Source organism: Nothoprocta perdicaria, unplaced genomic scaffold, assembly GCF_003342845.1.
Source record: "Nothoprocta perdicaria isolate Ctin4 unplaced genomic scaffold, notPer1 scaffold_117, whole genome shotgun sequence".
In the NCBI taxonomy this organism is placed as follows: domain Eukaryota; kingdom Metazoa; phylum Chordata; class Aves; order Tinamiformes; family Tinamidae; genus Nothoprocta; species Nothoprocta perdicaria.
In genome coordinates, this window is record NW_020454283.1 from 2,350,651 (window position 1) to 2,378,521 (window position 27,871).

At 47.3% G+C, this 27,871-nt stretch overlaps 2 protein-coding genes across 2 annotated transcripts in view; one reads left to right on the plus strand and one right to left on the minus strand.

The window, feature by feature from the left end:
• LOC112959610 (chymotrypsin-C-like) overlaps positions 1–1,570 on the plus strand; it is a 2,203-nt gene extending 633 nt beyond the window's left edge. Inside the window, exons 2-8 of the mRNA XM_026053662.1 lie at positions 165–253; positions 331–428; positions 506–628; positions 715–851; positions 1,076–1,221; positions 1,322–1,471; positions 1,553–1,570. Coding sequence (XP_025909447.1) covers positions 165–253; positions 331–428; positions 506–628; positions 715–851; positions 1,076–1,221; positions 1,322–1,471; positions 1,553–1,570 — 761 coding nt within the window. The remainder of the gene's footprint in view (positions 1–164; positions 254–330; positions 429–505; positions 629–714; positions 852–1,075; positions 1,222–1,321; positions 1,472–1,552) is intronic.
• Positions 1,571–1,930: 360 nt separating this feature from the next.
• On the minus strand, positions 1,931–25,905 carry CCDC30 (coiled-coil domain containing 30). Its single transcript, XM_026053651.1, has 22 exons — positions 25,724–25,905; positions 24,084–24,164; positions 23,069–23,222; positions 20,804–20,919; positions 19,443–19,550; positions 18,963–19,069; positions 18,411–18,603; positions 14,780–14,881; positions 13,980–14,105; positions 12,422–12,559; positions 11,368–11,525; positions 10,189–10,435; positions 8,260–8,433; positions 7,661–7,870; positions 6,926–7,083; positions 6,117–6,264; positions 5,387–5,508; positions 4,393–4,534; positions 3,718–3,854; positions 3,431–3,545; positions 2,993–3,060; positions 1,931–2,451 (listed from the first exon to the last, which is right to left on the minus strand). Exons 1-22 carry the CDS (start codon positions 25,886–25,888, stop codon positions 2,238–2,240), a joined length of 3,183 nt encoding a protein of 1,060 aa, XP_025909436.1. The 5' UTR covers positions 25,889–25,905; the 3' UTR covers positions 1,931–2,237.
• Between the last annotated feature and the right edge of the window lie 1,966 nt (positions 25,906–27,871).

Genomic DNA, 27,871 nt, shown 5'->3' on the forward strand with positions numbered 1-27,871 from the left:
AGACACCCTCGCTAAGGAGCCTTCTCCACGACACCCTCACTAAGGCACCTTCTCCCTCAGACACCCTCGCTAAGGCTCCTTCCTGCTTGTGCTGCCCTCGCTAAGGCGCCTTCCCCCTGGCGCTGCTGCCGCCATTAAGGCGCCTTCCCTCTCCCACCCCACAGCCTCGGGCTGCGGCCGGCCGGCCGTGTCGCCGCTGAGCGGGCGCGTGGTGGGCGGCGAGGACGCGCGCCCCCACAGCTGGCCCTGGCAGGTAGGAGCGGGGCGCGCGGGGCGCCGCGCGGGGCCGTGGCGGCCGGCGGGCGCTGACGCGGCGCCGCGCGGGCGCAGGCCTCGCTGCAGTACCGCTTCCTGGGCAGCTGGAGCCACACGTGCGGCGGCACCCTCATCAGCGACCGCTGGGTACTCACGGCCGCCCACTGCATTAGGTGAGTGAGGCGGGGGGGACGGGGACGGGGCCGCCGCCACGGCGGGAGCGCTCACGGCGCTGCCTGCCCGCCCGCAGCTCCAGCCGCACCTACCGCGTGGTTCTGGGCAAGCAGAACCTTGCCRAGGAGGAGGCGGGCACCGTGACCGCCGCCGTCGAGAAGATCATCGTGCACGAGAAGTGGAACTCCCTCCGCATCATGTAAGGCCAGGGCAGGGGTGAGGGGATTGTGGCGGCCCCACCACGGCCGCGGCCGGTCCCTCCTGCAYGGCGCCTGCCTCTTGCAGCAACGACATCGCCCTGGTGAAGCTGGCGGAGCCGGTGCAGCAGAGCGAGACCGTCCAGGCGGCRTGCCTGCCGCCCGCCGGGCTCCTGCTGCCCCAGGACTACCCCTGCTACGTCACCGGATGGGGACGCATCCGCAGTAAGAGGGACGGGGGGCCCGGCCAGTGCCGTTCACCCTGCGACCCTCAGAGCCAGGGCGGCTCTGCGGTGGGGAGGWGCCCCCGGGGCTGCGGGTGGCCTGGGGTGGCTCCTTGGGGATCTTTGGGGAAGGTTCCCAGCCCAGGGAAGGGCCCTGGATGCACCTGGCCCTGCTGGAGCGGCGGGAGGTCTGCAGCGGTGCCAGCCCCGGTGTTTCCACTGCAGCCAACGGGCCGCTGGCTGACGTGCTGCAGCAGGCGCTGCTGCCCGTGGTGGACGAGGCCACGTGCACGCAGAGCAGCTGGTGGGGCAGCACGGTGACGAGCAACATGCTGTGCGCCGGGGGCGAYGGCATCGTCTCGGGATGCAACGTGAGTCAGCCCTGGGCACGGAGGCGGGCGCTGGTTTGGGAGCACGGCRGGGAACAGGCACTCGGGGAGAGCTGGTTCAAGCCGTTGCTGTGGCGGGCAGGGGGACTCGGGCGGCCCCTTGAACTGCCAGCGCGACGGGCTCTGGGAGGTGGACGGCATCGTCAGCTTCGGCTCCTCGTGGGGCTGCAACACGCTGCACAAACCCACCGTCTTCACGCGCGTCTCTGCCTACATCGACTGGATCAACGAGGTGGGTGCGCGGGGCGGGCGGGCGCCGYGGCCGGGCTCGCGGCTGCCTCTCACCGCGCTCCTCCTGCTTTGCCATCTGCAGAAAATCAGCGCCAACTGAGGAGGCGGCGGGCCCGGGCCCCTGCAAGCTGCAATAAAAGAAAAATGCCTCTCACGGCCTCGCTTGTCCCTGTGGTTATTTGGGGCACGGGGGGTACGGGTGGTGGATTGCAGCCTCGGGAGATGCTGGGATGGAAGGGATGAGTCCCCTTCCTCACCACGGAGGAAGGAAGGAAGAACTCCTCACCACAGAGGAAGGAAAGAAGGAACGAAGAATTCCTCACCACGGAGTACTATTTAATGTTCTAGTATAGAGAAATTAGGGTTTAACGTAAGACCAATCGAAGAGCAGAAGAGGACAGCAAGAAGGGAAGAACAAGCCTCGGAGTGCAGATGCAAGGGGATGACACAAATCAAAGAGGAACTTGTACAAGTTTTATTTACAAAGATGGGTCTTTASACTGCATATGGAGGGAGGATTCAGTGGCAAAAGTACTTCATCCCTCTCCTCTTCTCTTTCTCATCCGACTTTCAACCACAATCAACCACACACACATACTTACAGCAGGGTAAAGTTAAAAATAGCCATTGAAGAATTTAGTTGAAAAATATCACAGAAATCACCGAACATTTGGCAATTCTCTCCCCTGCAGTCCTTGGCAGCCCGAGGCAACCGAAGCCCAGGCTTGCAGTCCAGCTAGGACGTGTTTGACAAGGGTCTCCTGCATTTACAAGTTCTCAGAGCTGAAGCTCTGGYTCTCCTCCTGCAGCTGGGAGACTGTGGTGTCTCCGGGCGAAGTTAGGTTTAAGTACCCGATCTCAGAGGGCTGAGAAGGAGAGAAGCAAAAGGAGGACTCCTGGCTTTCAGCTCCTCCTTCAGGCTTGGTGTCTTGCGTGGCCCTCAGGGTGCTGAGAGAGTCTGGCAGTTCTTGGGGCGGGAAGCTGGAAAAAAATATCCTCGCTTAAGCYGCTTTGCAAACCGCATTCCTGTGCGCCACTTGTGCAGCCTCCTCCTCCTCGCACCTCAGCGGGGCAGCGCGGGGCCGCGGCGAACACGGGGCGCTTGAGCTGAAGCTCAGGCGCTTCCTCGGGGTAAGCAGCTGGCTGCCCCCATGACCCCCAACTCACTCTGACTTGAGACAGTGGCCCAAGCAGAGGACAGAGCTGCAGAGTCTCTGCCTTGTCCCGCTGGGCTCGCCTCCCTCGTGCCAGTTTTGAGCCGTTCACTGCATCTGCTGGCTGCAGTGGAGCTTCACAGAGCACTCAGAGACTCCCTAGCACCACCACTCAGGGGACTTTCTGACCACCCCGCTTGCTTTCACAGCATCTGTTTAGTACTGTTTTTCCTGTAACTTCATGAATAATAAAGACCCGTGGAGGTGAAAAAGGGCAGAGCAGGATACTTTGACAGAGGAGATGTCCTGCATTACCCTTGCCACAAGCAGACAGGAACTCCCCGTCTTCTCCTTTTACCCCACAGTACCTGTTACAGGGAGATGGCAACATCTTACTCTGTAGTTGGCGTTCAGGGAAGTTAACACTCTTCAAGTCCTGCAACAAGAAAGAGACACTTTCAAAGGAGCAGGTGCAKGTCACACCCTGAATTTCCATATACAATCTTTGAGCTTCAAAGTGTGCCCATGGTCCGTAAAGCTATTAATAACAAATTTGTCCTTTGGGCCTGAATCGGAACTGAAAAATGAGCCCAAAGCAAACAAACAGGAAAATAAACAGGAAAAGAAAAAAAAAAATCACACCAAACAGCTGCTTCTGCCCAGCTCTGAACAGTTCAGTGTTTCATGTGTAACTGCTCRTGTCTTCTCTGGCACTTAAGCTGTAGCAACAGCAGGGCCTCGCTCACAGGAGAGACTAACTCCTGCAACGTGGCTGCTGAGGAGGGGCGCCGCTCGCTGCGTCTCACCTCGGTGCTGGGAGCGGGGATGCTCCTCGGAGCGCGCTGCGAGGCCGGCACGTGGCCGCAGAGCTGCAGCTTGCTCTCGTGAAGCCGCACGCTCTCCTCGTCCAGGATCTTCACCCTGAGCACATCACACACAAGCGAGGCACAAGTTACTGCCTGTCGAGCTACACTGGGCTTTTGAAATCCTTCACAGAACAAGGATTCATTCAGAGGGAGGCATAAAAGTGGAGAGAGTAGGGGAAGAGGCAGGGCCTGAGGGCATCCCATCTGCCCTGGACATAAGTGCCCACCTGCTCTGGAGGGTGGCAATTGTAGACTTGTTGCTCCAAGGGGTGTCCTCCTGGTCAGAGACCTTCTGGAGGAGCCGCCTTCTTTCCTGGAGCAGTTTTTCATTCTCTGCAGTGATCTGTGCAATCAGCACCTTCCCCTGAGTGTGAATGCAGAAAGAAAGAACCACCAGCAGTTACACTGCACTCTGCTCTAGCCTCTGATTTTTACAGCGCTTTATCTAAAGGGTCACCACCAAAAACACTGGCACCTAGAAGAGCATTGGACATCAATGGATGTCCTGGAAGGTGGAAAGGATTTTACTTTTGAGTCACCTCCTGGCACTGACATTTATGAAGTGAGAAAACTTGGGCAGCTTCTGAATGGGATATGAAGACACAAGTGTTCACAAGGGCCAGGAAGTCCCTTAGGACTCCAGACCTGTCCAAATACTGTCACAACAACAGAAGTCTGACCTTTTTAAGGAGCTTTTCAGGAAAAGTGGTTGTTATACAGCCAGCTCTAAACATTGAAGACTGCTGCCTTGTACCTAAAGGAATTTAAAAGGGCTAATTCCTTTAAAAACTAATTTAAAAGTACTAAAATGAATTTTTGCCAGAAGGAAACTTCCTGCAAACATGCTACAGGCAACTGCCCATCTTCCTTAGTGGGAGAAGTCCTGTTGTATCTCCTCTCACCTTTTCTACTTGGAGCTTTGACTCGCTGAGCTCACTTTCAAGCTGCTTGATTTTACTGTCCCTTTGTTTCACCTCGTGGATAAACGTCTCTTTCGCTCGACGGATCTTGTCTTTGTGTCGGAGCTGCATTTCGTTGTATTTCCTGAGGAGGTACAAACATCAGGCCATAAAATGCCTTTTTGTTCAGGGAAACAGACCCAAAATTGACTCCCAGGTTTACAAATCCTTTGACCTGTGTTTTCTTACTGCTKTGGGTTAACATACAAATAACGGGCTTCTATAAAGGCCAGCAGCACCCTCAYAAAAACATGTGGGGAAGGGCCTCGGGACTAACGCTGGAACAGTTCAATCTGAGAGCCAAAAAAACCAGCCGCAAATGCCCCAGACCCTCATCCATCCCCATCTTGCTACTGGTGCATCCCTTCAGATGAAAGTTTTGTTGCAGGCACAAAAAGGGATTTGGGGTCCTAAGAAGGGTGCTGAACAGTAAGGCAAACCAAGCACATCTCAATGCTTACTACTTCAGCAGGGAGAGCTGCGACGGAGGGGAAAAGTCACATTCAGGAGGCAGAAGCCTCTACCAAAATTAGGAATACTTGCAAGTTGGTTCGAAACTCATGAGAAGGAAAAGCTACAAGCTATCCTGCTTCAAATGAGATCCAAAGAGCATGGGGGAGAAACAAACAGTTGCACAAGGCAACTCTGCTGAGAGCAGATCTCAGACAACAGCACCCATATGCCTGATACCTCCCCTCCTTCTCTGCACCACCATCAGCTGCCATGGAGAATTCCAAGTGGTAGCAGACGTGTGACACAGAACATAACTGAACACAGAGGTGTCAGGTCAAGGCAGATCCCCCAGTGCTAGATGTCCTGACCTGGTGAGACACGAAAGCCCAGGGAATTGTCAAATCCAGCATCACCTCTGGGAACAAAAAGAGCAACTCCTGAATAACTTTTGTTCCACCAGATCTCCTGCTGCTTCAGTTATTACCTCACATACAGATCCTTTTGGTTCAGGAGACGGACTCCTTCCTCATAAAGGGCTTTGTTTTCCTCCTTCAGCAGTGAAAGTTGCTCTGAAAGCTTCTGGTTTTCCTTGTGACACTGGAGATGCTGAAAAAAAATAACATTTTTATTGGCCTGGGTATTATCTGTAGGGGCTCTGCACTTCCTCTCAGTCTGTCTTCCAAAGCTTCTCTGCCATAAATCCTAGTATTCCCCACTACAGGCAATACCCATCTATTCCCCTCTCCGGTACGTTCTCACTAAGGCCACTGTCTGCTCCCCACGGAATTGGAGGACTGTGAATTTCTGTGCTGCTGGGGGGTGCAGACTTCACCAGGGTAGACAGAGGTAATGCATCCTTGCAGGGTGCTGACTGCTGAAACTCTCCTGCAAAAAGCTCTGTGCTCTGCAAGAAAAGGGGGTGAACGCTTCCCCATTCCCTTTTCACCCTTCCTGCCTTCTCCCTGCTCTCAGTACTACATTCCCTGGAAACCTAGTAAAGATGGGATCATGCTCTTCCACAGCTCCTGTTTAAACCAGTGGGCTCTACATCTGGTAGGCTTTGACTCCACCAATTCCCAGGCACAGATTTCAGACTGGAATGTCCCATTTCCCAGCGCAAACTGCTCCTTAGAGCTCACTACTGTGCTCCACAGTCAGCCTCTAGCACATCATCCCCTTGGCCAAGAAGCACTCAAGTGCATCCTACAGTTCACCTCGCTCGAGTCCATTTTCCGCTCATCTTCCAGGACGTGCAGAGTCTTGGCCTGCAGCTCCACACGCATCTTGGCCAGCGACGCCTCCGTCTCACGCGAGTGCCGGAGCTGCTGCCGCAGCTCCTCCACCTGCTGCTCCAGGAGCTTCCTAAGAGCATGTGGCGAGACGGTGAGAAACTGGGACACAGAGGGTGCCCCAGGAGCTGCCACCGTGAGTCTGAGGGGGGCTCCTGCCAAGGCTGTGTGTTAGCAGAGATGATGAGGCAGCCAGACAAGCTCAGTCTGTCTCTCTTGGGGGTGGCCACACACCAGGGTAGAGCAATGGTCCATCTAGGACCCCACTAGGCAGCTTTGGCAGCACGAAGAAATCTCTACCCACTGGATGTCCCCAGGTGTCAGTGTGATGTCAAGTGCCTCCTGCTGGACCTGGTGACATCAATCCTCAGATGACGGGGTGCACACGGAAGGGCACTGCTGGCATCTTCAGGGTAAACAACAACCAAACCAAACCATAATGCCAGCAGGAGGGGCCACGTACCCGCGGAGCCAGGGGAAGTCTCCAAAAAAAGATCATTTAAATCTCACAAAAAGCGGATCCTGTGGGGTTCTGCCCTGGGCTCAACAGTGCACATGTCACAGCATGGCCCTTGAAGGGCAAAAGGAGGGGTGAGGGGACATAACCACTGGCACACTGACTCCTTCAGCCCACCCAAGAGCTACAGGAGGCCGTTGGCAGGTTAGCACAGAGGCATTTGCAGGCATGCACCTTCTCTCTACACATCCCACCGCCCATGCCTAGCTCTAGATACCTCTTCAGGCACTCCTCRTGCAGTTCTTGCTGCACTCGAGCTTCATTTTCTCGAGCCTCTTTCAATTCTTCCTCCAGGAGTTTCTTGTCTGAAACACGGGCCTCTGCCAGAAGGAGCTGGTGTTGTGATTCCTTCAGCTTCTGCTGGAGCTTTGAGATCTTGGATGAAAATGGGGCAGTGATTAATTAAGCTTTCTGAATTTATAAACCAGTATTTGAATCAAAGAAATTACAGGAAAGAAAGATATGCTGCCTTCTGATCAGGAGTACTTATTTCTGCATGTCTCTGCATCAAAGTCCATTAAAAGTATAATCTACGTAGCGACTGCCAGATTTCAGATCAGATACAGTAGCAYAAATGAGCAACAATCCTTTATACATTTAATATGATCCTGGAAACTTCAGATCCAAAAGTCTCCAGTGAATGGTGCAGGTATGCGACAAAATCAATGCCACGGAGAACACAAGGCTTTGTAATTCACTGGTTGCTACAAACACCAAGTGTTTGCAGTGAGAATATGACCCAGGCTGCCCGAACCAGCCCAGCTACCAACATACTCAGACGCTGAATTTTAAATACAAGAATTGAGACCTCATATTTGCAACCTCTTGTATTAATTATGTCCCTGTGCTTCTCAAAGCATCTAGCCCACGTCCTATAAGAACTCAAATTAGCAAAAAAGCATCTCAGCTACATGTAATTGAAAATTTAACTTACTCCATGTTGACAAGTTACCTTTTTTTGTGCTTCGGAGACTTTGGACTTCTCCTGTGAAAGTTTCTCTTGTAGACTACTCTGCAGTGTGTCAGCCTGGGAGCTCTTCAGGAGCTCTCGTTCAAGCTCTTTGACCTTCTGCTGGCTTTTTTCCCATTGTGCTGAGAGAGAGGAGCATGTTTCAGTCGTGTCCAGGAGTTTTGCACGGGCTTGCTTCAGTTCCGCTTTGACCTGTGTTTGAAAAGAGAAGAAATCAAGCTCACATTTTAACACATAGTATCGAAAATCTCTTGATCAGGGAAAAGGCAATGGGATTATAAGGCGTGGGGCAAGAGCATAAAGTAAGAGAGATACGGGGGGCAGCACAGCACATTTTATTTGGAGGCCATGCAACTCCCAGAGCATGCTAGAGAGCCTCAGGTACCACATGCTCAACACTTTCCTTGAAAAAAATAATTGGAAACACTGGGGAGAGTCAGATATTCCTGGACTCAAAGTCACCAGTGCTGATGAGAGTGCAAATGAGTCCAAGCCCATGAAATCAACACCTTGGACCTCCTATGGCTCATAAAATGAAGCAATGCTCTCCTCAAGCTACACCCTATCTGCTCCATCCCTACCTTGGTGCATTCCTGCTGGAGCAAGAGGTTTTGTTTCTGTAAGTCGATGTTTTTCTCCCTTTCRTATTTAAGCTCCCTCTCAGCTGAGCTGCACAGGTTCTGGACACGACGYAGATCCTGCCGCAGCTGCTGCATCTTTTCCTCCTGTTGCTGGAATCGCTCTTCAGACAGACTCTGCAGGAAAGGGGAAACAACAAAGGTGATGGGAAAATTATCTTCAACGAAGGGTAAAGATTGGTAATTAAGAGAGACAGAGAGATTAATGAGGACAGCCAAAGTASAGCAGTAGGATTAATGGAAAGTAAGAGGGGCACAGTCAGGCAAGTGTTTCTCCTGGTTCCCACTTGAGCAGTTCTGTCTGCTCCGCCCTGTCCATCCCCTTGGAGGAACTGATAGAACTGCTGAGGTCAAGGATGAAGACAGAATAACTTGGATAAGGATACAAATCCCTGTTAAAACTATCCTGGCAAGTAAAAGCAAAACAGAGCAGGTTGCTTTTATCTCAGCCCCATTTCCGAGCTGGTTCCTGACTGTACTCAGAGTCTTGGGACAGTCTTGCTRAGGCTCTAAGCACGGGTGGCACATCCAGCTACACTTCCCAAGTGAAGAAATGGCAGCAGCGGGACAGGCACAACGCCGCAGCAGCCCGGACAYGGCGGCGGGGCCGCTGACTTCAGTGCTGGCTGTCACTGGCACACAGGTCCTTCTGGCTGTACACACCTACGCTCTGCCTCCACAGCACGTCGGAGCCCCGCGGCTGCCCGGGACTGCCTTCTGCACAGGCTCCCATCCTCCTCCCACGTGCRGTGCATCAAACTCCTGCCTCACAGCATCACCTGGAGCCCTCCACCGATCCTCATCTCGCACCCTCATCACCTGCTTCCGAGACCAAATGACATCCACTGAAGAGCAAGCTTCTCTTCTCAGAACAAATACCCAGCTGGGACAGGGACCATGGATACAACATTGTGGGATGCGACAGTATCATTGGTCTCAAAGAGACCAGTCAGGGATATTTTCCCCTGTGCTTCCATCAGGATTCCTTTCAGCATTCCCTCTAYACTTTGTATCTTGCTTTGGCAGACACGATACTTTTCCATACAGATTTGCTGCTACTTAGTATTGGTGTGGTGTTGATCCACTTCCTAGTCTCATTCCTGTCTGCAGGCCATTCTGTCCTCTCTTCCAAACTCCTGCATATAATTCCTGCTCCCAGTATCCCAGTATGGCATAACTCCATGATTTCTTCCTCTTCTGGTGGGCTAGCTGCTCTTCCCCTTCTTTAAATATCACCAGGTAAGGCAGACAAACAACTTGAATTGAAAACAGAGCTATAGGAAGTGGTATCAAAAGTGGACCTCGCCTGCCACCTGGTAGAGTAAAGGCAGAATGGTAAGTGAGACAAGGACATGGGGCTGTGGCAAAACCCAGCTGCCTGTGAGCTGCTACTCCAAGCCAGCAGATACTCTTAAGCAGGAGCAAGGGAGTGGAATTGCTCCCACCTAGAGCAAAGGGAGACCATTATGGGAACAGCAAGCCCAGATTTTTTGCTCACACTCCAAAAAAGGAGCTGAGAAAGGGTTCCAAAAGATTTAAAACATTATTATGTGAGGATCAGATGATCTCCACAGGTTGCTTCTATTTTGTGATTCTGTGACTACGAAGCTCATTTCTTTCATGTGCACTAAGGGAGTCAGAACCATTCAGTTTACTCAGGTTCCCACAGTGGAAAGTGGTTTCTACRCTTAAAAACATGACAAAAGGAAACAAAAGCATTGCTCAAACACTTTCCCCGGAGAAATCAATCGGCTTCTCATTTCTCTCAGCACACTAACACTACAGCATCACAAGCACTGGCTTCCAGGCCACTTTTTAGTTAGGTTTTGCCACTAAATTAGTGAAAAAAACTGCAGATGAGGCTGCCCATACCTGTTTCACGCTCCCTTCTAAACTGCCTGCAGAACTCTGAGATAAGAGAAACTTGTTCTCTCTATGGGCCATGCCTTGATTCCTTCTCAAAGTTTCTTCATCCATGCTGTCACACTGCTCCCACGCAGCCACCGTTTCTTGTTTCAGCTGGGCAATTTCTTCCAGTAACAACTGCTTTTCTTCATTGCCCTCTTTAAGCTGCTTTTCTAGCTCCTCCCTCTTCTTGTTGCTTTCTAGTAATTCAGAACTTAAAGGAGAAATAGTAAAGGAGACAGATAACTATATATCCACAGGAAACCACTCTCTGAAGGGGACACTTGCAATGCCAGAATTCCAGTGAAACGCTCAGAGCGGCACTGGAGGGCTCTCTGGAAGCCTCAAAGGACCTTAATCCTGAGTCTAGCTGTACCGGGCAAGGGTCAGTTCTCCCTGGACAGTGATCCACAAAAGAACGTGGGGGCCACATGAGCCAGGTTCTGCTCCCAAGTAGCACATACGCCATGCCTTGCTGTATGGAAGGACAGGCTCAGGTCAGTGCCAGCCCTTATAACCCCATCTACYTATTTTAGCAGGGGGTTGCTTTATTCCATTGCCTAGTTACCCSGGTAATTGAGAGCTGATTGGTACTACATGAGGTTAAATCCATGGTTTTACTTATTAACGAAAGTGTAAGCACAAATGCCCTAACTTCAAATTTCCAATCATCTTTGACAAGGAGGAAAGGGGGGATTTATAATCCCATGTCTGCTGATATCTGTCCTTAAAGGACAACTGAAATCCATACCAGGATGTATACGATCAGCTGCTGGTAGCAGACAGCTGTTCTTCATTACCAAGGAGCCCTAGCCCACAACAGGAGCAGTTTTGGGACAATATTATTACAAATACAATGTCACCCCAAGAGAAAAAAACATGTTCCCAAATGATGATGCGTTTATGCAGCTGAGAATCTGGAGTAGCTAAAGAAAAGGGGTTTATTTCTGACTGCTCATTATTTGACTAAGGGAAATGGTTATTTGCCAAAAATTCAATGCAGCCCTGATTAATTGATGCTACAGAATTGCACACAAAGCAGCCGTGCCTGTTTTTGCCAGAAGCAGCACTGTGAGGAATTTTAAAAGGCAGGACAATTAGCAAAGTTAAGGTGCAGAAAACACCAAAGGCCTTGTTAAGGTTTACCAGAGCAGTTCTTGTTCAGCCCTCAAGTTTTGGATCCGTTCTTCCAAAAAYACTACTTTAGCCATCAGCTCTTCACAAGCCTTTTCATCAGCAGTTAAATCTTCAGGTTTCTGYTCGAGTTTGCTAATCTGTTCATGTTCCTGTAGGGGTTCAGGGACCTGTAAGGTCAGAAAACACCATGACTTTGATTTTCTTTGGTCCCATGGAAAACTTTTGAGCAGTATAATGCAATCTGCTAGCTCCAACAAGAAAAGGCTTGTGATTCTGTAGCTAAACCATCATGGATCTTCACCTTGATATTTACATGCAAGTCTTGCACTGGAAATAGCTGCATATAAACAATGATCAAATCACATTTCTTTATAGGATTTTATTTTTCTGTTGCCTATCTCTAGTTCCTAGCACTTCATATCATGTACCCTACCTCTTTATAAAACTAACAGCTCTCRGAAAATCAGCAGGGGGTTGTGGTATGTACTCAGCGGTGTCACACAAAGTATCCTCTGCCCAAGTCAACACGCCGGTCTGTTAAGTCTTTCTGACATAGAGYTAAAATATCTCAATTGAGGCAAGGGCTCTCAATGAAATGCACCCAAGCACACTTTCTAGGGACAGCTGTTCTCCCGTTTCAACTTCACCTTAATGCTCTAACACCCAGAAAGCACAAATCCAGAACCTCAGATGAGAAGACCATAAAGAAAGGGGAAAAAATAGGGGAGGGGAGGAAGAGGCTACAGGAATTCCCAGACTGGATCAGAAGGCAGAATGTACCTAGTCTAACATCCTCAAGCTATATAGTAGTGAAACCAAATCCTTCAATGGAAGGTGCTGTTAAATCTACTGAACCCTACTCATGATTTTGATTGTAGCATTGCTCTCATTCCTAAAGCACCTGGCTTTTAATCCATAGCTCGTSCTAGCGTATTACATCACTAGAGATTTAATTCCGATTTTTAGCCACACCAGGWTGCGTTTCCATTTTTGAGCAACACGTACAAGTAGCTGCTGTCTGCATCAGGCTCTGGAATGATGGTGATTTCTGTGCATTTCTCACCTCTGTATCTAACAAAGCACTATCTTTTTGCAGCTTCTCATGGGATATTTTAACGACATCCCTGTTTGCTGATGTTCTTTGGAGACTCTGGAAGTCATTAGACTGGCTTGCAAGCTCTGATTTTGAGTCAGGCAATTCCTAGTGGGGAAACAAGAGGAGTTAGTGGATGTAACGTACTTCTAACTAAAAGTTTAGAAGAGCTTTCCCCACTTAAATGTCTGGAAATGTCTTAGAAGCAAGAATAAAGTTCCAGCAATTGCAAAGAGCTCCTTGAATATTCATGGCACAACACATCACCTACATAGCCATTATTACAATGCACAAGAAATAATACTGCCACACTTMGCAGCCCATTCTAAGTTTTGGGCATCCTGACAAACACAACAATGAACAACCTCAATTTTTTGACCTCCAGGTGTCGTGACCACCGGATGATTTTACACCAAGCAAAATGTCAACACTTTGTTGGTAAATGATTTGCTACAATACAGCTGCTCTAGGAAGAGGGAAGGAATTTGACTCAGGAATCTTACAAAAAGCAGCAAAGCTCTCTATTTTAAAGATCATTTCAGCTGGCCAGTCTAACACAGGCTGCTAGATTTCATTCTGTGAACCCTTCAACAGAAAAACAGGCTTCTCTGTAGCTTAAGCAAAACCACCAGCCAATTGCTGAGGTCYGAATTACAACCAAATTTATAGAGATGTAAGATGATTTTGATTAAAAGTTGACTGAACTACAGGGACGCAAAAGTTAGATTCCTTCTGCTCTTCTCATCCTCCCCAAAAAAGATTATTTATTTTTGTATGTGGGTTTTAACTTGCTCTTTGGCAAAGCCAGGGCGCAATGTGAACTTTGGCAAGGTTTGTTGTCTAACAGCATTAGAAAGTCGTCCTCTAGAGGACACTGTTCCTCCACCAAGCCCTTGGCACATGCGCAGTTGTGCCCRAACAGCATGACTTTTGCTTATATTCCCATAAATGATGCGACTCAAAGTTAGTTTAAGCCCCATCACAGTGGATTTTTTCTTTTTTTTTAAATAGATTCTATCCTCTTTTCACTCATCAGTTTCATGTTCCTCTAAACCATCTGATCCAGGCAGTTTTCAGCCCAGGCAGGCATTTTCTCCTATGCTTGTGCTAGTCCTCATGCAATTTTCCTTGTCTAGAAGASTGTAGCAGCAGCAAGTCTCCTAGCACAGATAAACTTGCCCAAACTTTATCCAGCAGTAAAACAGTTCAAGCAAAGTGGACTGAAGGGCATGCAATGAAAAGCAGCACCAAGACCCTCAACAAGCCATTCACGCCAACTTCTCAGCCTTAGGTGAGAGCAAAAAAGCAAGCAACACCATAAGTGGGCAACTGAGAACRTTTGAGGTGCAGGCCACATAAGCAACTGTCTCCTGGAGAGAATTCCTTTGCAGGATTCCTATACACAAGACCTCCTGGAAGAGCAGTGCCATAAGAAAAATTCCTCACTTCCCAATCTAGGAAACACAGGATGTTTCTCTCCGAAGAACAGCATCATTCCATCTCTGGTACACACAGGACTGCATKGTACCTTCTTTTCAGCCTTCAGGTCTTCTCGTAACAGTTCAAGTTCAGATGCAAGTTGTTTTCTCCGCTCTCTCCGCTCTCCGAGCTGATTTCCCAACTTCTCTATCTTTTCCTGACAGCTTTCCAGCATCTGGAACAAGCGGGATTAAAAGATTTTTTTCTATGGTATCAGTTACGCTTATAAAATAGGAACAAATAGGCTGGAAGAATATTGCTCAAAGTTGCCAATATGATTCATGCATCTTAAACTCAAGGCTGGTTGGGCACCTTTGAAGGCCTGAAGCCCTCACCTGACTCAAGGTCCAGGGACAAGTTCAAGCCCTTTCTCACCAGCCTTGAGTTCTGCCTTCTCCCTCAAAAGAAACCTGACAGACGCAGCTGTCTGGCTGTCAAGTAACACAGACAGCAAAACCTACCCCCAAACAGCTGGGAATCAGTCTTATGACAAACATACCTACACGCTACACTTCACTAAACTCTAAACAAGAGCTCAGCAGAACTCCAGGTCTTTAGATTCCTTCCACGAGGGGTAAATTTAATCCTCTACACATGTAAACCCTTCACCCTCGCAGGAGAGTCAATATGTTCCTTGGCTTGCACTGCTGAAAGCAAGACAAGTTTGTAAGAGCATTTACAGAGTTATCACAGAGATCATACTTGCACGTTAGCTGCTTTCCTCCAGAGACGGACGTCCACCTGCCTTGAGCTGACAGACTACGAACTCTCAGAAGAAAGGGAAGAGTGATCTTTTCTTTCCCATTCCTTTCTAAACAAATTATTTATTGCCCAAGGAAATCCTCTTACCTCTCGCATTTCTTGTGCTCCATCAGTCAACRCTTGCTCTTCGCCACTCGTCCCAGTTCTGTTCTTCTGCACTTCAAGTAATTCCATCTCTAAACTTGTGATCTTAACACACACAAACCACAAGTAAAAACAAACCAAAACGCATGGCTACTCCTAAACTTGCTCTTTGAGCAGCTCTTACAGAACCAGCCCCACGTTTGGGRGTGAGGGGGAGGAGGGATGTGGACAGCCGCCAGCGCAAGCAGCGGCTCAGATCTTTGATCCTGCGAACAAGTTTAAGGTCAAGTCAGAAAACGAAGGATCTCAGGTCCAAAAAAGGAGCTCTGGAAGGACTTGGAAAGCCAATTGTGAGACGTAGCTAAAATTCAGAGACCTCCTGCATGACTAAATAATAGTCTGGGGACTCAAAAAGACTTTGGAGCTGATGGAAAGCACCTTACAATAACTCAGGGGCCTTCTACATGCTGCTCTCCCAAGGGGCGCAGCTGAGGACCCCAGCAGCCCCTCCGCCGTGGCTGTGCAGAGGCCTCCCGCATTTATAGCGCATCCATTCGCCTTTCCCRCACTCTCACAATGCCAGGCAGTGGCACCGCGGCTCCCCGCACACGTTGGAAGCCGTCCAGAGGCTCGGCCCAAGTCCCTCCAATGCCCGGGGAGGCTGCAGCTCCCTCCTGCAAAGCTCTGGATTCAATCCAGGAACGCGCTGGCCTGCTCCGTGCGTCACTTGGCAGGCACGAGTCGCTTGGCTGAGGGCGCTGCGGACTCCTTGTGTGCAAAGATAAAAGCAGAATTCAGTGCTTTGCTGGACTCCGATGTTGCCCCTCTACCTGAGGAGTTTACAAGACTGCGGAGATATTCAGAGGTCATTTTTCATTCCTTTCTGACAGGAGTGCAAAACCAAAGAACTGCTAAATTTCTGCAAAGCCCAGACCATGTTAAGTGATTAYTACAGAGAAGGCAGAGCCCCAAGGGGGAGCTTTGATTTCACTGACAGGCTTCAGCCACAAGATGATTCTGTTGAAGCTCCCAGCATAGAATGATCTCTAACACATAGAGAGGCTGATGTGAAGTTTTCTGCAAATCCTGCGTTTTTCCCAAAGAATCACAAGCTTGCTACTTTGAGCCTCTTGTGCAAGGGCAAGATTGCTCTGGTGGGGTGAAGCACCCAGGCCTCATCCAGAAGGGCTAGACAGCAAATCCAATGAGAGTTTGGAGGTTCAAAAACACTTTGAAGCTGTTGGAAGGAATCTCAAAAGCAAAATAACCTCCATCCCTATTAAAAACAACAAAAAAAATTTCATCAGCAAACTGATGTCCAGCTACATCATTCCATCATTTTGCTCTTTTATCCTCTGAGCCACTAACTTTTCAGCATTTAAAGAGGGCAGGCACATCTCCCACAACAAGAGAACAACACTAGCATTGTACCATGGTGTTCTCGTTCTGTGTCACTGGCCTAATGGGTCGGGATTTGCGTAGGCAGGTCAGAACGGAACGGCCTTCCAAGCCTTCCTCGCATGGGACCGCCTGGCAAGCACCCAGGAGAGCCATTTCCCCAGGGCTCCAACACATCTGCCTTCATGTGGCTCTTCCCTTGCCATATCCAAGACTCCCAAAATACAGCTGGACAAGGTGCAGCTCTGCAGCCCTCTGTCCAAGCAGATCCTGGTGAGCTTTAATCCGCCTCCTCCTCCTCCCTGGGAGCTGCCTCTCCTCTGCCGTCCTGTGTGCCGCTTTTCTGTGCCAAGCACAGTGCAGCTTCCGTGGCTGCCAAGCTCATGCCGGCCAAAAACGCCTCGTGTCTCCTTGGCTACTTGGTGCGCCTCGCAGCAGCATTCCCAGGGCTCTGCTTGACAACAGCCGAGGACTTTTCCAAACTGAAAACACATTTTGCTTCATTTGCAGAGGAATGATTTTCCCCTCTCTATTTCAGTGAGAAGGGGGACAATATTTTAACGTGGGTCTGAACAAAACTTTGCTTTAAATAAAAGCATAGTCACAGTGGACAGACTTTATAACATTTCCACTGCGGTCAGAGCCTGTCAGGCATCTGACTGTATCTACATTCCTTGACAGGTTCTTAGACTGCAAGATGCTTCTCACAAAGCTACTTCAAGAGGGATGGAGAGTCCCTAAATCAAGACTAAAGACCACTCTGACACAGGCAACATTAGGCTCAGAAGCTTCAACAGAAGCCCAATCCTTGCTGAAAGTGTGAGAGGAGATGGATCTGCAAGTCTTGCAAGGAAGCCTCTAACTTTTCCGGAGCTATAAGCAACACTGGTTCTCCTTAGCAGTTTCCCACAGGTTCTCTGATGGTCACACGCGAATGAGGGAAGCTGTGGAAATGACCAAGACTTCATCTTGGCTCACTTCAAATAATCATCAATCTCTGAAATCCAAAACATCTCCTCAACGGCCTATCCTATCAGCAGGAAAAGATCCAGTTTGCCCTGGGTTGTGAGCATCCAAGACAGATTTTGAAAAAGTTTTGTTAGAAAAACTCTAGTAAAATCACTTCTTAACAAAGACTGAGCAGAGCTTCTCCTGATAAATGAGCATATCGTAGTTCCCCAGAATGCTGTATCCAGCCATGCCCATCCCATTCAACACTAGCTGCTGCAACTGGAGATAAGAAGTGGGGAGGGAAAAATATTCCCTGTCCCCTCAAATTTGGCGTCTTCAGGCAGGGCTGTCCACAGGCAGTGAAGAATCTGTGCACCCAGAACTGCCTTGCTGTTTGTCACAAGGTGCTGGCAGGTCCCTGAAACGCTGCATTGAAGGGAAATGGAAAGTGCCATCTTCTGTCACCAGGGCACTTGAACTGATGAGATCAAGCGGCATTTTGGTCCTACAGAGAGCTTTTTGAACTGAAGGAATCACCTGGAGAGGGGCTAGGGATTAAAATCAAGGCCTGGCCTTCTACCAGGACTACCAGAAACAAGGCARAATTCACAGGCTTCGGGAAAAAAAATCTTGCAGGCAACTGTGCTCCTGCTCTGAGCCCTGAGTAGATTCAGGACTGGAACTTGCTCTTCAATAGACAGCGCAGGTAGCAGAAACCACTGCCCAAGGTGGTAAAGCACTTGCTGATGGCGAGGTCTGTGAGGAGCACTGGTGTTATCCAGGAGAGCCTCTGAGGGGAAGGAAGGACTTCTGTGCCTGGCAAGCTGAAGAAGTTCAGAAGAAATAGCTCCAGAGAAAAAAAATGGTGCAATTCAACATAGGAATCACTGAGCTTGGCTCTAGCTCAGCCAAGAGACTGAAGGGCATGTGGCCCACGCACACAGAATAYTGCCTGATCTCACTCTTGTAGAGGCAGGAGTAAACTAGTTAACAGTGCCCAAACACCCAAGGGTGAACACAAGGGTTGGCAAAGAATGCTGCCACAATCATGCAGGGATCTGTGCTCCCAAGCAAATGCCATCTACAGATTGTGAACTTTTTCCTCCTTTTCCCCTTCTTTTCTGAAACCGGCAGATTTTGYTACTTCTATTTCTCATCAAACTAAACAAAGCAGGGTGCAGCTTTAGGCCAAATGTCATTTTATTTTAACAGTCAACACACAGACAGAAAAAAAAAAGCTGTAATTAAACAAAACCAAAGAGTGTTTCTTCCATCTCTTACTTACTTTCTGGTGAAGTCCTTCTACCTCACTCTCAAAGTGCTCCWTCTCCTGCTTGGTTTGGATCTGTGTATCTCCTAGAATAGATTCCAATTCTTCATTGCGTTCAACCAAACCCTCATGCTCCTGCTTCAGTTTTTGCAGCTTGTGAAGGAGCTGCGAATTCCTGCCCTCAATGTTTTCAATCACCTCTCGGCACCTATGCAAAGATCAACATCACATTACCGAGCCTCTCACAGTGGTAAGAAAAGTTGGAAAATAATGCTTTCATCTGCCAGGAAAACCCAACATCTCCTCTTTTAGACAAAAGAAAAAAAGAAAAAYGGAGAAAGTGCCAGAAAAAAATGCTGCAGGAAAGTCTGCAAAGGGCTAAGCATCCACTTGGCACTTTATCACCTCCAACTTTTCTGACTGGGGAGCAAAGGAACAAGGGTGGTAGCAGAATATTAACAATCCAACACTTAAATGCACTCTGCAAACCAGAATATCAGTGCCCAGAGAGGCAGACAAACCACTACAAAAAGACAACAGATGAAGAAGGATTTTCATGGCAGTCACCTTTTATGAAGCATTTCGCTATCCTGGTATCTGTCATCTTGGTCCAAACCAGCATGGCCTGGAACACAGCCTCCTTCAACCCTCCCTTCATCCTTTGTGCCCTGTATCTAAAGAAAAAAAATAAAAATTTAGCACATAGTTAAGATGGAAATCTTTGAACAAGGTCATTCCAAAGCTCAAATTCATGGGACAACTAAAAACATGAGCTGCATCAAGCAACACCCATCTGCATTAGATAATCCACTGCCCGTAGCAGCAAAGCCTTCCAAGCCCCATGAGAATGATGAGGGCTTTAACATGTGCTGAATATTAGTGTAATCTTCAAGTCCTACATCCAGCTGCACGGGGTGCACTTGCACAGAGGCTAAAAGAAAAATACTAGCATTTCTGCACTGTAAGTTGTTGCCTCTGAAATGCAGAATGGGGACTCCATGCTCAATTAGTTTTCCAAATTGGCCAACAAAAGGCCCTTGAAAATACCTGCAGTGAGCACACTGCAACTTCTTCAGCCTCATTTGGTGCAGGGAATGGAAGTCCTCGTTTCTCACTCTTTTGATAATCGCCGATCTCCTCTTTGAGCTGTTCAACCTTTGAAATAAAAACAGTTCCACGTATTTTCGGCAGTACGTTGCATTTTCTGTCTTACAGAATTAAGATTCTCATCAAATTTGCCACACAAACTGCAGATATTTACAAACTACTCAAGCTGAGGAGAGCACATGGCTGCTACAGGTGTGTTGCCTCAGACTCTTTCACGAAGTACAAAGCAATAAGAGGGTGTATGAATACTGCAAAGGGTAGGCTATTTTTCCTTATTTCTGTTCCCAATCATTTACATGTTACATTTCTCTTCCCGAATAGGATCAAGCACAGAGGGGAAGTCAGACGACAACCACTATTTCTCAGACCACCTTTAAATCCTATTCTTAAACTAATGGCTCAATATGTTATTCTTAATAGCAGATAACTTATTCACACCACTCAGTCACTTATTCAGTTGGACACTCGCTCACAGTTATGCAGCTGGAGCAATAGCTAGGAGACCAGCCCAGCCATTCACTCAGCATCACACTGGAGCATCAGCAGCTTCTGGAGAGCTGACCACCGAGTCCCTCAAAGTGCTTTACTTCATGAGATGTAGCTATAACCCTGCAGTCTTCACGTGCAAACAGCAGCAACTGCTTTCTCAGATGTGCTCTGAGCTTTACAAGCTGTGATTGATCCTAATCTGTGCCCATGGCATGTGTCCCAAGTTTAGCACATTTTGCAGATTCAACAGCACTGCTGGTCTCTAGAACTACCAATCCTTGGGAAAAGACCACTTTTCCTCTCTTCAGCCTCTTGCTTTCCAGTAACTTTATTTCCCTCCACACCTAAGGGCACCTACCGAGCCCCTTCATATACATTCAATGGGCCTTTACAGCTCAAGGACACAAAATCCTGCACACTGAGACTCATTACTCAAACTGGCAGGACATAAGGCAAGAACAAGTTTGGATTCTCCCAGAGACCACCTAATCATGGCCAACTGACCCGTCAGCTCCTCGTGCTCCTCCACAAAATGAAGAAGTTTCTGTTCTATCACTGAGCAAATCAAAACAGCCATATGAAGGAAAAGAAAAAAAAGGCTGACACACGTGAAAATACGGGCATAAATCAAGAATTGTAAAATAGAGCTCAACTGGAGCACAAGCAGCAGAAGCAAGAGGAAATATAGAGGCATGGGAGGTTGAAGAACAGRGTTGAATGTCAGCAACCACCCCAGAACTATCACCTAAGCAGAAGCCCCACTGATGCCAGTGCATCCCAGCAGAGCAAGTCCCGAGCCGGTGTGTACTCACCAGATCAAGGAAAGCTTTCCTTTCCAAGTCGAGTGTTTGAACTCGGGCTCGCAGGGCCACAATTTCCTTGTCCAAACTGCTGTTTTGCTCCATGGCCTTCTGCAGCTCGGTGCTATCTGGACAGAGGACACATGGACATCTGACTGGTTGCTCTAGCACCGGTTTGTCCATTAGCCTCYGCCAAGCTCAAGGGAGGCCATCACATAAATAGTTTCTGAGATTGCTAACCTCCCAAAGAAAACACCTCACCTCAGACATTTAGATACAGGTTTCACAAACAACTGGAATAAGTTTAAAACATCTAAATAACGATTCCTCAAAATTTCTCCTTGCAGAAATTTCACCAAGTATCCAACATCCCTCTAAAACCACTGCAAAGCAGGCAATCTGAAACAGCGTTGGTTTGTGACGTTTTTTTAACTGAAGTACAAACATGTTTTAAGTTCTGCTGTGACAAACTGGTCCCCGGGTACTTGTCATGTTAGTTCAGTGTTCAAGCTCGCACTGCAGTGCGAATTCCCTAACATCCACTGCGTAAACATTTGCTGTGTTCTCCTCCAAAACTCCAATAAACCTCCAAACAGAACCAGCAATGTGGACAGAGGTGATGTGAGCAAGCAAAACACGCTTTAGATTCAAACAGTTTGGGATTTTTTTTTCCTTTTCAAYATAAATTTGACTTTTTGTCAGGGGAAAACAAAACGCACCGACTTCCTTTGCCCCAAGCTAGCACAAAAAAGCAATACTTTTCAAAAGGGATTTTAATACTGGATTTTCARCTTTGTGACTTAAAATGAAAGTCGGGACTTCATTCAGGTCAAGAACCCATTCACCACTACAGAAAGTCCTGATAAAATTATGGATGCGCTTTGCCAGTACATAACATCACTGAGTGCCATAACAGATGCATGACTTAGCACTCTCTCTCTGCTTGTTCCCTCTTTCTTCCCAGCTCTCAGGCATTTGCAGGGCTGACCACAGGCAGAACATAGAAGAACAGAGACAGTTGTGTGCRACAGTCCATTTGCGTGTTTCTCTACACAAAACTTGGCATCATTTTTATGTACTTCTTTGCTACTTATTGAGTTGAAAGAAAAAGTAACGACCAGACAATTAGCCCATTGTACAGGATTTAAAAATGTCTAATCGTCATCAGCAAAGACTCAAGAATTGGGCTCAGGAGGAGTATTGTATTTTCTCTTCGGTGCAAGCAAGGAGCCACAAGGCAGCATAGAACCAACATACACTGATTAAGTGGAGTTTATTAAAGRTCAGAGATTGCATTTAGCTCTCTGTAAGAAAACCTATCAATTTACACCGCAGTTGGCTCTGAATTTCATAAAAAGAAGGCATGCAGCTCCACCTCATCGGGAGAAGTCACTAACATTATAACACTAATCGTGCACATCGGTACYCCCAGCAGAATAAAACACAAAGACAAATCAAGCCTTAAATCCCATACTCACAGTTTGGAAAGCCTCATAATTCAATATATGAAGATTTTTTAAAAAAACAACGAAACAAAAATGAACTTAGTGGTGTCCACCCGGCTCCCCAAGCAGGCTGGGATGCACTCAGAGAAGCCCATCCATGGTGTGGAGAAGTGGTGCTGCTTGGAGACTGAGACACAAACGCTCGCTCCATGCCCACGAATGCGTGCGGACCGATCAATACACAAAGCTGATCCGGGCACGGCAGTTATTTCCCAGCCTCTGATTAAAAAGCTGTAAAYGATGGTGTTGGAGGCTGCCTAGAAAGTTTAGTGACTAGTCCGAGGGTTCTGCATAAGATGCAGGATCGTCACCGTGAATGATGCTCCTGTCTGACAATAAAGCATGACCAGATGCGTGCCAGACTCTGTAAGTTGTTTGCTGCAAAGGAGCATGGGCAGGAGCACATTACCTCAGCACATCCTGCTGTTTTCCACTGAAATTCTGCATCACAGATTTGAGGACAATTTGATACAAAGCACAGCGGTTTGCTGGGGGGAATCTTCTACAGGAACCAAGAGTGAAGCATTTTGCTTTATGGATGACTTTAATGGGAACTTTTGTGTGACTTATCACCACAATAGCAATTTTTTCATCAGTAAGGTCTGTTTAGAAAAAGTGCCTTGAGAAAGGGTGCGTATTCTCACCCAAGATGGATTGTGAGGTGCAGGACACCTGCAATTCTCACGTATGTGCAGGCAAAAAGCTTGTCTGAAAGCCTGAAAAAAGAGGCTAATAACTTGGAGCAGTGTGCAGCAACAAGCAAAGCTCTTACCTTTATTGCTCTGCTCCTTTCTCTGCGCATCCAGCTCGCCTGTCAGCCTCTGGATCTTCTCGTGGGCCTCGTGCAGTCTCTGTGTGGCCTCATCAAGCTCTTGCTCAGCTCTCGTGCGCAGCGCTTGCTCCCTTTCCAGCTCGGCCCTGCAAGACTGACACAAAAGTGCTTGATGCTCCAATGGAAACGAGCCAACATGGATGCAGCCAGGCCTCCGCACCACTCCTGACACACTGGAAGGAGACTGGAGAAACATGACACAGGAAGCACAAGCACGGGCAGACAAGCAGATCAGCCCATTCCCACCACGGACACATGCCGGAGCGCACTCCTGCCAGGTGTGGAACAGCCGCAATTGTTCCTCTGTTTTCCCCTCCCTGAGACAATGCTGTTAATTAAGGTGTGTTTCCAAATAGATTTGAAGGCCAGAAGGGATAATTACAGCCAGGACTTGGTTCAGACAGAAAAAAAATACATGTGGTTTCCCAAGCTGAAGGCTTCACCACACCCTGTGACAGTTTACTCTAAAGGTAAGYCTGTATCTGCGGTCTCACAGTTGCTGCAAGAGGTAGCTCCGAGCCTGCCTGGCAATGCCAACCTCCTCCTCTTCCAGTCTGCACTTGCTCCTGAAGTGCTGGAATCAGAGTCTTCACCTGCTGACCTGAGGTTCTGCAGAAAAGTCATTTCAGCTTACATAACAAAAGCTATTTCTCACCTCCATGACTTCAACCCACTCTACCTCCTTGTGGCTATAATTAAAGGCAGAGGAGTGCCTACAAGCCAGTCCTGACCCAAAGTTAGTAAGATGCTAACCCTGGCTCTCCTGCGATTCACTCATGTAGCACCAGGTTGACTTGGTTGCAAAGCCTGCACTTCAGAGCTGACCCGCACCCAACTAGCTGAAAACAAACAAGAAAACCTCACAGCATGCTCAAGGACACACTCACAGTATAAAAYCACAGCAATGTGTCATATCACAAGCTAGAAAAATGTAAAAATATATTACATTACTTACTATCTCTTTACCGCACCGCATGGATTCACACTGCTGTTTGAGTTCATCTTCTAAGGTTTGATGAATGTGGTGAAACTTATCCTTGCATGGAAATAGATTTTAACAAATTAGTACTATCAAAAAACACGTTGTCACATATCGCTGGACACCCAGGCGGAGTATTTTCTGTTTTAAAACATATTGATTAGCAAGAAGCTGTTACCATGCATTATATTTAAAGAGTGAGTTTCTGCCAAAGAGATCCCAAACCTCCATGAAATTCCCTCAGCTACCTATTATACCAGCACTGTGGATTTGCTAATGCTCAGGATGTTGGGAGTCATTACGATTTTGCAACATTTTGCAGAGAGGTAAAATGTGCTTGTACATGCCCGGCTGCTCTTCCAGACATTAAACTATACTCTTTTTTTCATATAAATACCAGASGCAGCTACACTAAGATGCATCTTTGTATCCCGGCTTTCTGCATTAGTGAGGATACATCAAAAATCAATTATGTTTGAGCAGTCTAGCTAAAAGCTACATTCTTTTCTTTACCAGGAAAGTATTTGAACGCTAAGTATAAAAATGAAACAACCATATAATTCATCTGAATATAAAAAAAAAAAAATTACACGTTCCACTTAACAGAGTAACAAGAGCAATTAAACTTTTGACCTTTAACAGTGCTGTGACTCTAATGATTCTGTAAAACAAGTGTACTAACCAAAAGAATTGAGTGCTTCATCATCAGGGGCCATATATTACCAACATGGACATAAATGACCTCACTAGGAGAAAGACAGTCATGTATTAAGGAAACTGCTTGAAAAAAAAAATCCATCTTCAACATCTGCTGAAAAGCCCTCTCTTTTGGACAGTGCACACCAATTTAAGCAAGTGGAGTAACTCCACTGAGCTGTCACTAAATATTTGTCCCCCTCACCTTCCCACGCTGTTCTCTCAAACTCTGCCCTTAGCTTCTGGTCAGACAGTGCCGTGTGGCTGGTTTGCTGGAAGGAAGGTCRCCCTAACTGAGGAGGCTGGTCACAGATCGCCGCTCCGATGCGCAGCAGCGACTGCTCCTCTATCACTTGTTAGTTTTCTTCATCTCAACTTTGGACTGGAAAAAGTCTCAGCATGGATGATCTTCCATAACCTGCCAGCTAATTGAAGTCACGCTGTGAAAAGTATTCACTGAGCTCAGGTTCTGATCAGAGGGAGGTTTAAAACTTGAGTTCTCTAATTCAGCAGCTGAACAGCAAGAGTTTTAATCCCAGCTTAAGGACTAAGGAGAATTTTTCTTAAGTTTATGATTTTGAAGAGAACTCACTGGTCCAGTATTAAATAGTGGACTGCTAGGAACAGCTGGATTAATAAAAAGTGACTACTACCCAGTGAAGATCTTCAGAACTAGGTTATATTACAGATTCTTCAAAGTTCTCTCCATTAAAAACAATCCCATTAATGATCCCACTGCAAGACATGGAAGCAAAGTAAGTGTAAATAYGCAAGTGTATAAATAATACAGGAATTGATTTAGCATTAGAAATGTGCAACACTCAAAGATAGGAGAAATATATTTAATTTATAAGTTGTCAGAAACATCCCTCTCCCTGCTGCACCTACACAGGCAGCCTCAGCAGCTAAAGACAGGGTACCTGAAGCTGCATTGCACACAGGCCATCCACACAGTTCTGGGTATTCAGCTTCTGATCTGCAATCTCCAGTTTCTCCAGCAGCGCRGCTCTCTCTACCAGTAAATAAGCAATCTGTTCACTGGCATTACTGTGAGCTATGCCAGACAAGCCTTCCTGCTCCAGCATCTCCTCGACCTCCTTCAGCTGGGCTTCTGCAAGACAAAGTTTTCTATGAGTAAATAAACAAATGAAGCCCATTTGCGTGCAGATCTGCATCCCTGATCCTCTTTTAACACTCCCCACTACTGCCAATTCTTCACCACACAAAACTTGAAGACTGAATGGCTTCCAAAGCAAATAAACCACAATGGCATTTGCAAGAGAAGCTGGTATTTGCTTACAGCTGGGCACTGTTGTGTTTATGGCCACAGCTGGCTCTGCTGTCACACTTAAAAAGGAGCCTACGACTGTGTTTATACTCTGCCAGGTTATGTTTTTCTCAAAGGCAAGGAAAAAAAAAAAACAATTCCTAATATTTCCTGTTTGTTTGGAATTCTATTTTGTGCAGTGCTTAGGATCACTTGTAACAAATCTGTTATTTAAAAAAGCCTCCTGTTTGCATGGCTCAAAACTTAAATGTTGGGAGAACACAAACTAGTGTTCTAGTGCAATATATATGGAGGAACAAGTGACAGTCATACTCTTTTACCACTTAGAAAGCTAAAGTTAAGTAGCTGAAGTTAAGCAAAGAGTCCTCATGCTCTTACAGAGGATACGTATGTTTGCTCCACACTTCCCTACCCCAGATTTAATGGAGGACCTAGTGCAATCCTAAGCCTAAGGCTCAAATCAATCGCATGTTTCCACTCTGCATTCTGCAGTCAGCTCTGTCCAGCCCCAGGGATGGAAAACACCCTGCGGTTTCCTGCTTGCCTTCACCTTTGATTATAAATTGCAGTTCATTCAATGGAGAGGTCAAACATGGCCAACTTGCAGCGTTTCTGCATGAAAAGGAGTGTTTTATTTTGCAGTTTAAGAATAGCCAGACACATGTTCCTTATGCCTTAAGAAAAGGCACAGGTAACAGGATGTAGACATTTTTGCCAGGCTAAAGAGGGAGAAAAGTTTGAGGGGATAAGGGGAGTTTGCAGTACACRGCACAGGTTACCCACTTGTGGAAAAAAAAAAATGTTTTTTAAATGAGCATCTCAGGAACACCTTCCCTATCACATCCAACATGACCTACTTGAGAAAAGCAACAAAACTGTATGAACAAGATCCCTGTTAGCAAGCACCAGCTATGCCACAGATATCGTATCTGCAAAGGCCAGGAAGGTCCCCTCCCTTCCATAAGGGAATAAGGATTTCCCAGGTACCACGATGGGACGTTGCACTGCTTCACAGAGCAGCAGTACAGCACTAGCTTGGGCTAGGATGTCTTTAAACTGTCTTTTTMAACATACTGAGGCAAGCCCTTAACAGGACTGTATTTTACTACTGCTACATTTGGCTTTATAAAAAGCTCCTGGTAATGCAGTGTGCAAGTTATTGATCTGCCCTCAAAAAACACTGAGGCTACTGGATGAGAACCATTGGAAATGGATTATGAACTGCCTCGAGGAAAGGAAAAATGTCACTGTGGACAGAGGTACCAAATGAGGCAGAGCTACAATCAATAGCTCTACGTAAAACCAGCAGTGGATGGTCTCTGCAGACAGCACAAGCTACACCAGAGCCTTCCTGGTGCAAAATCCTTTCATTTCCTGCTATAAACCAAAACCTAGCATTCATTCACGTGAATGGAGACAACCGTTTTGCTGCAGCAAAGTGGGTTACCATTCTTCAGTTGATCTGCAGCAACTCTCTGGGCCTCTTCCACACCAGTACAGGTTTAAACTTGGCTTTTTATCATCAAAAACAGTAGGTCATACTGCTCATTACGATACTAGCCAAAGCTGAACTCGATCCATTTGAGTAACTTCAGAATAGTGAGTCCACTCAGCACCAAGTCCTGGTCCATGTGATTTTCTTGTATTTACCCTAGTCTTTATAGCTTTTTTTTTTTTTTTTTTTTTTTTTTTAATTTTATTTGCTTCCCCACCAATTCCCAGCTGCCACTACCCTTCTCTACAAGCAAGATCAAGACAGATCCTGCACTCTGACACACAC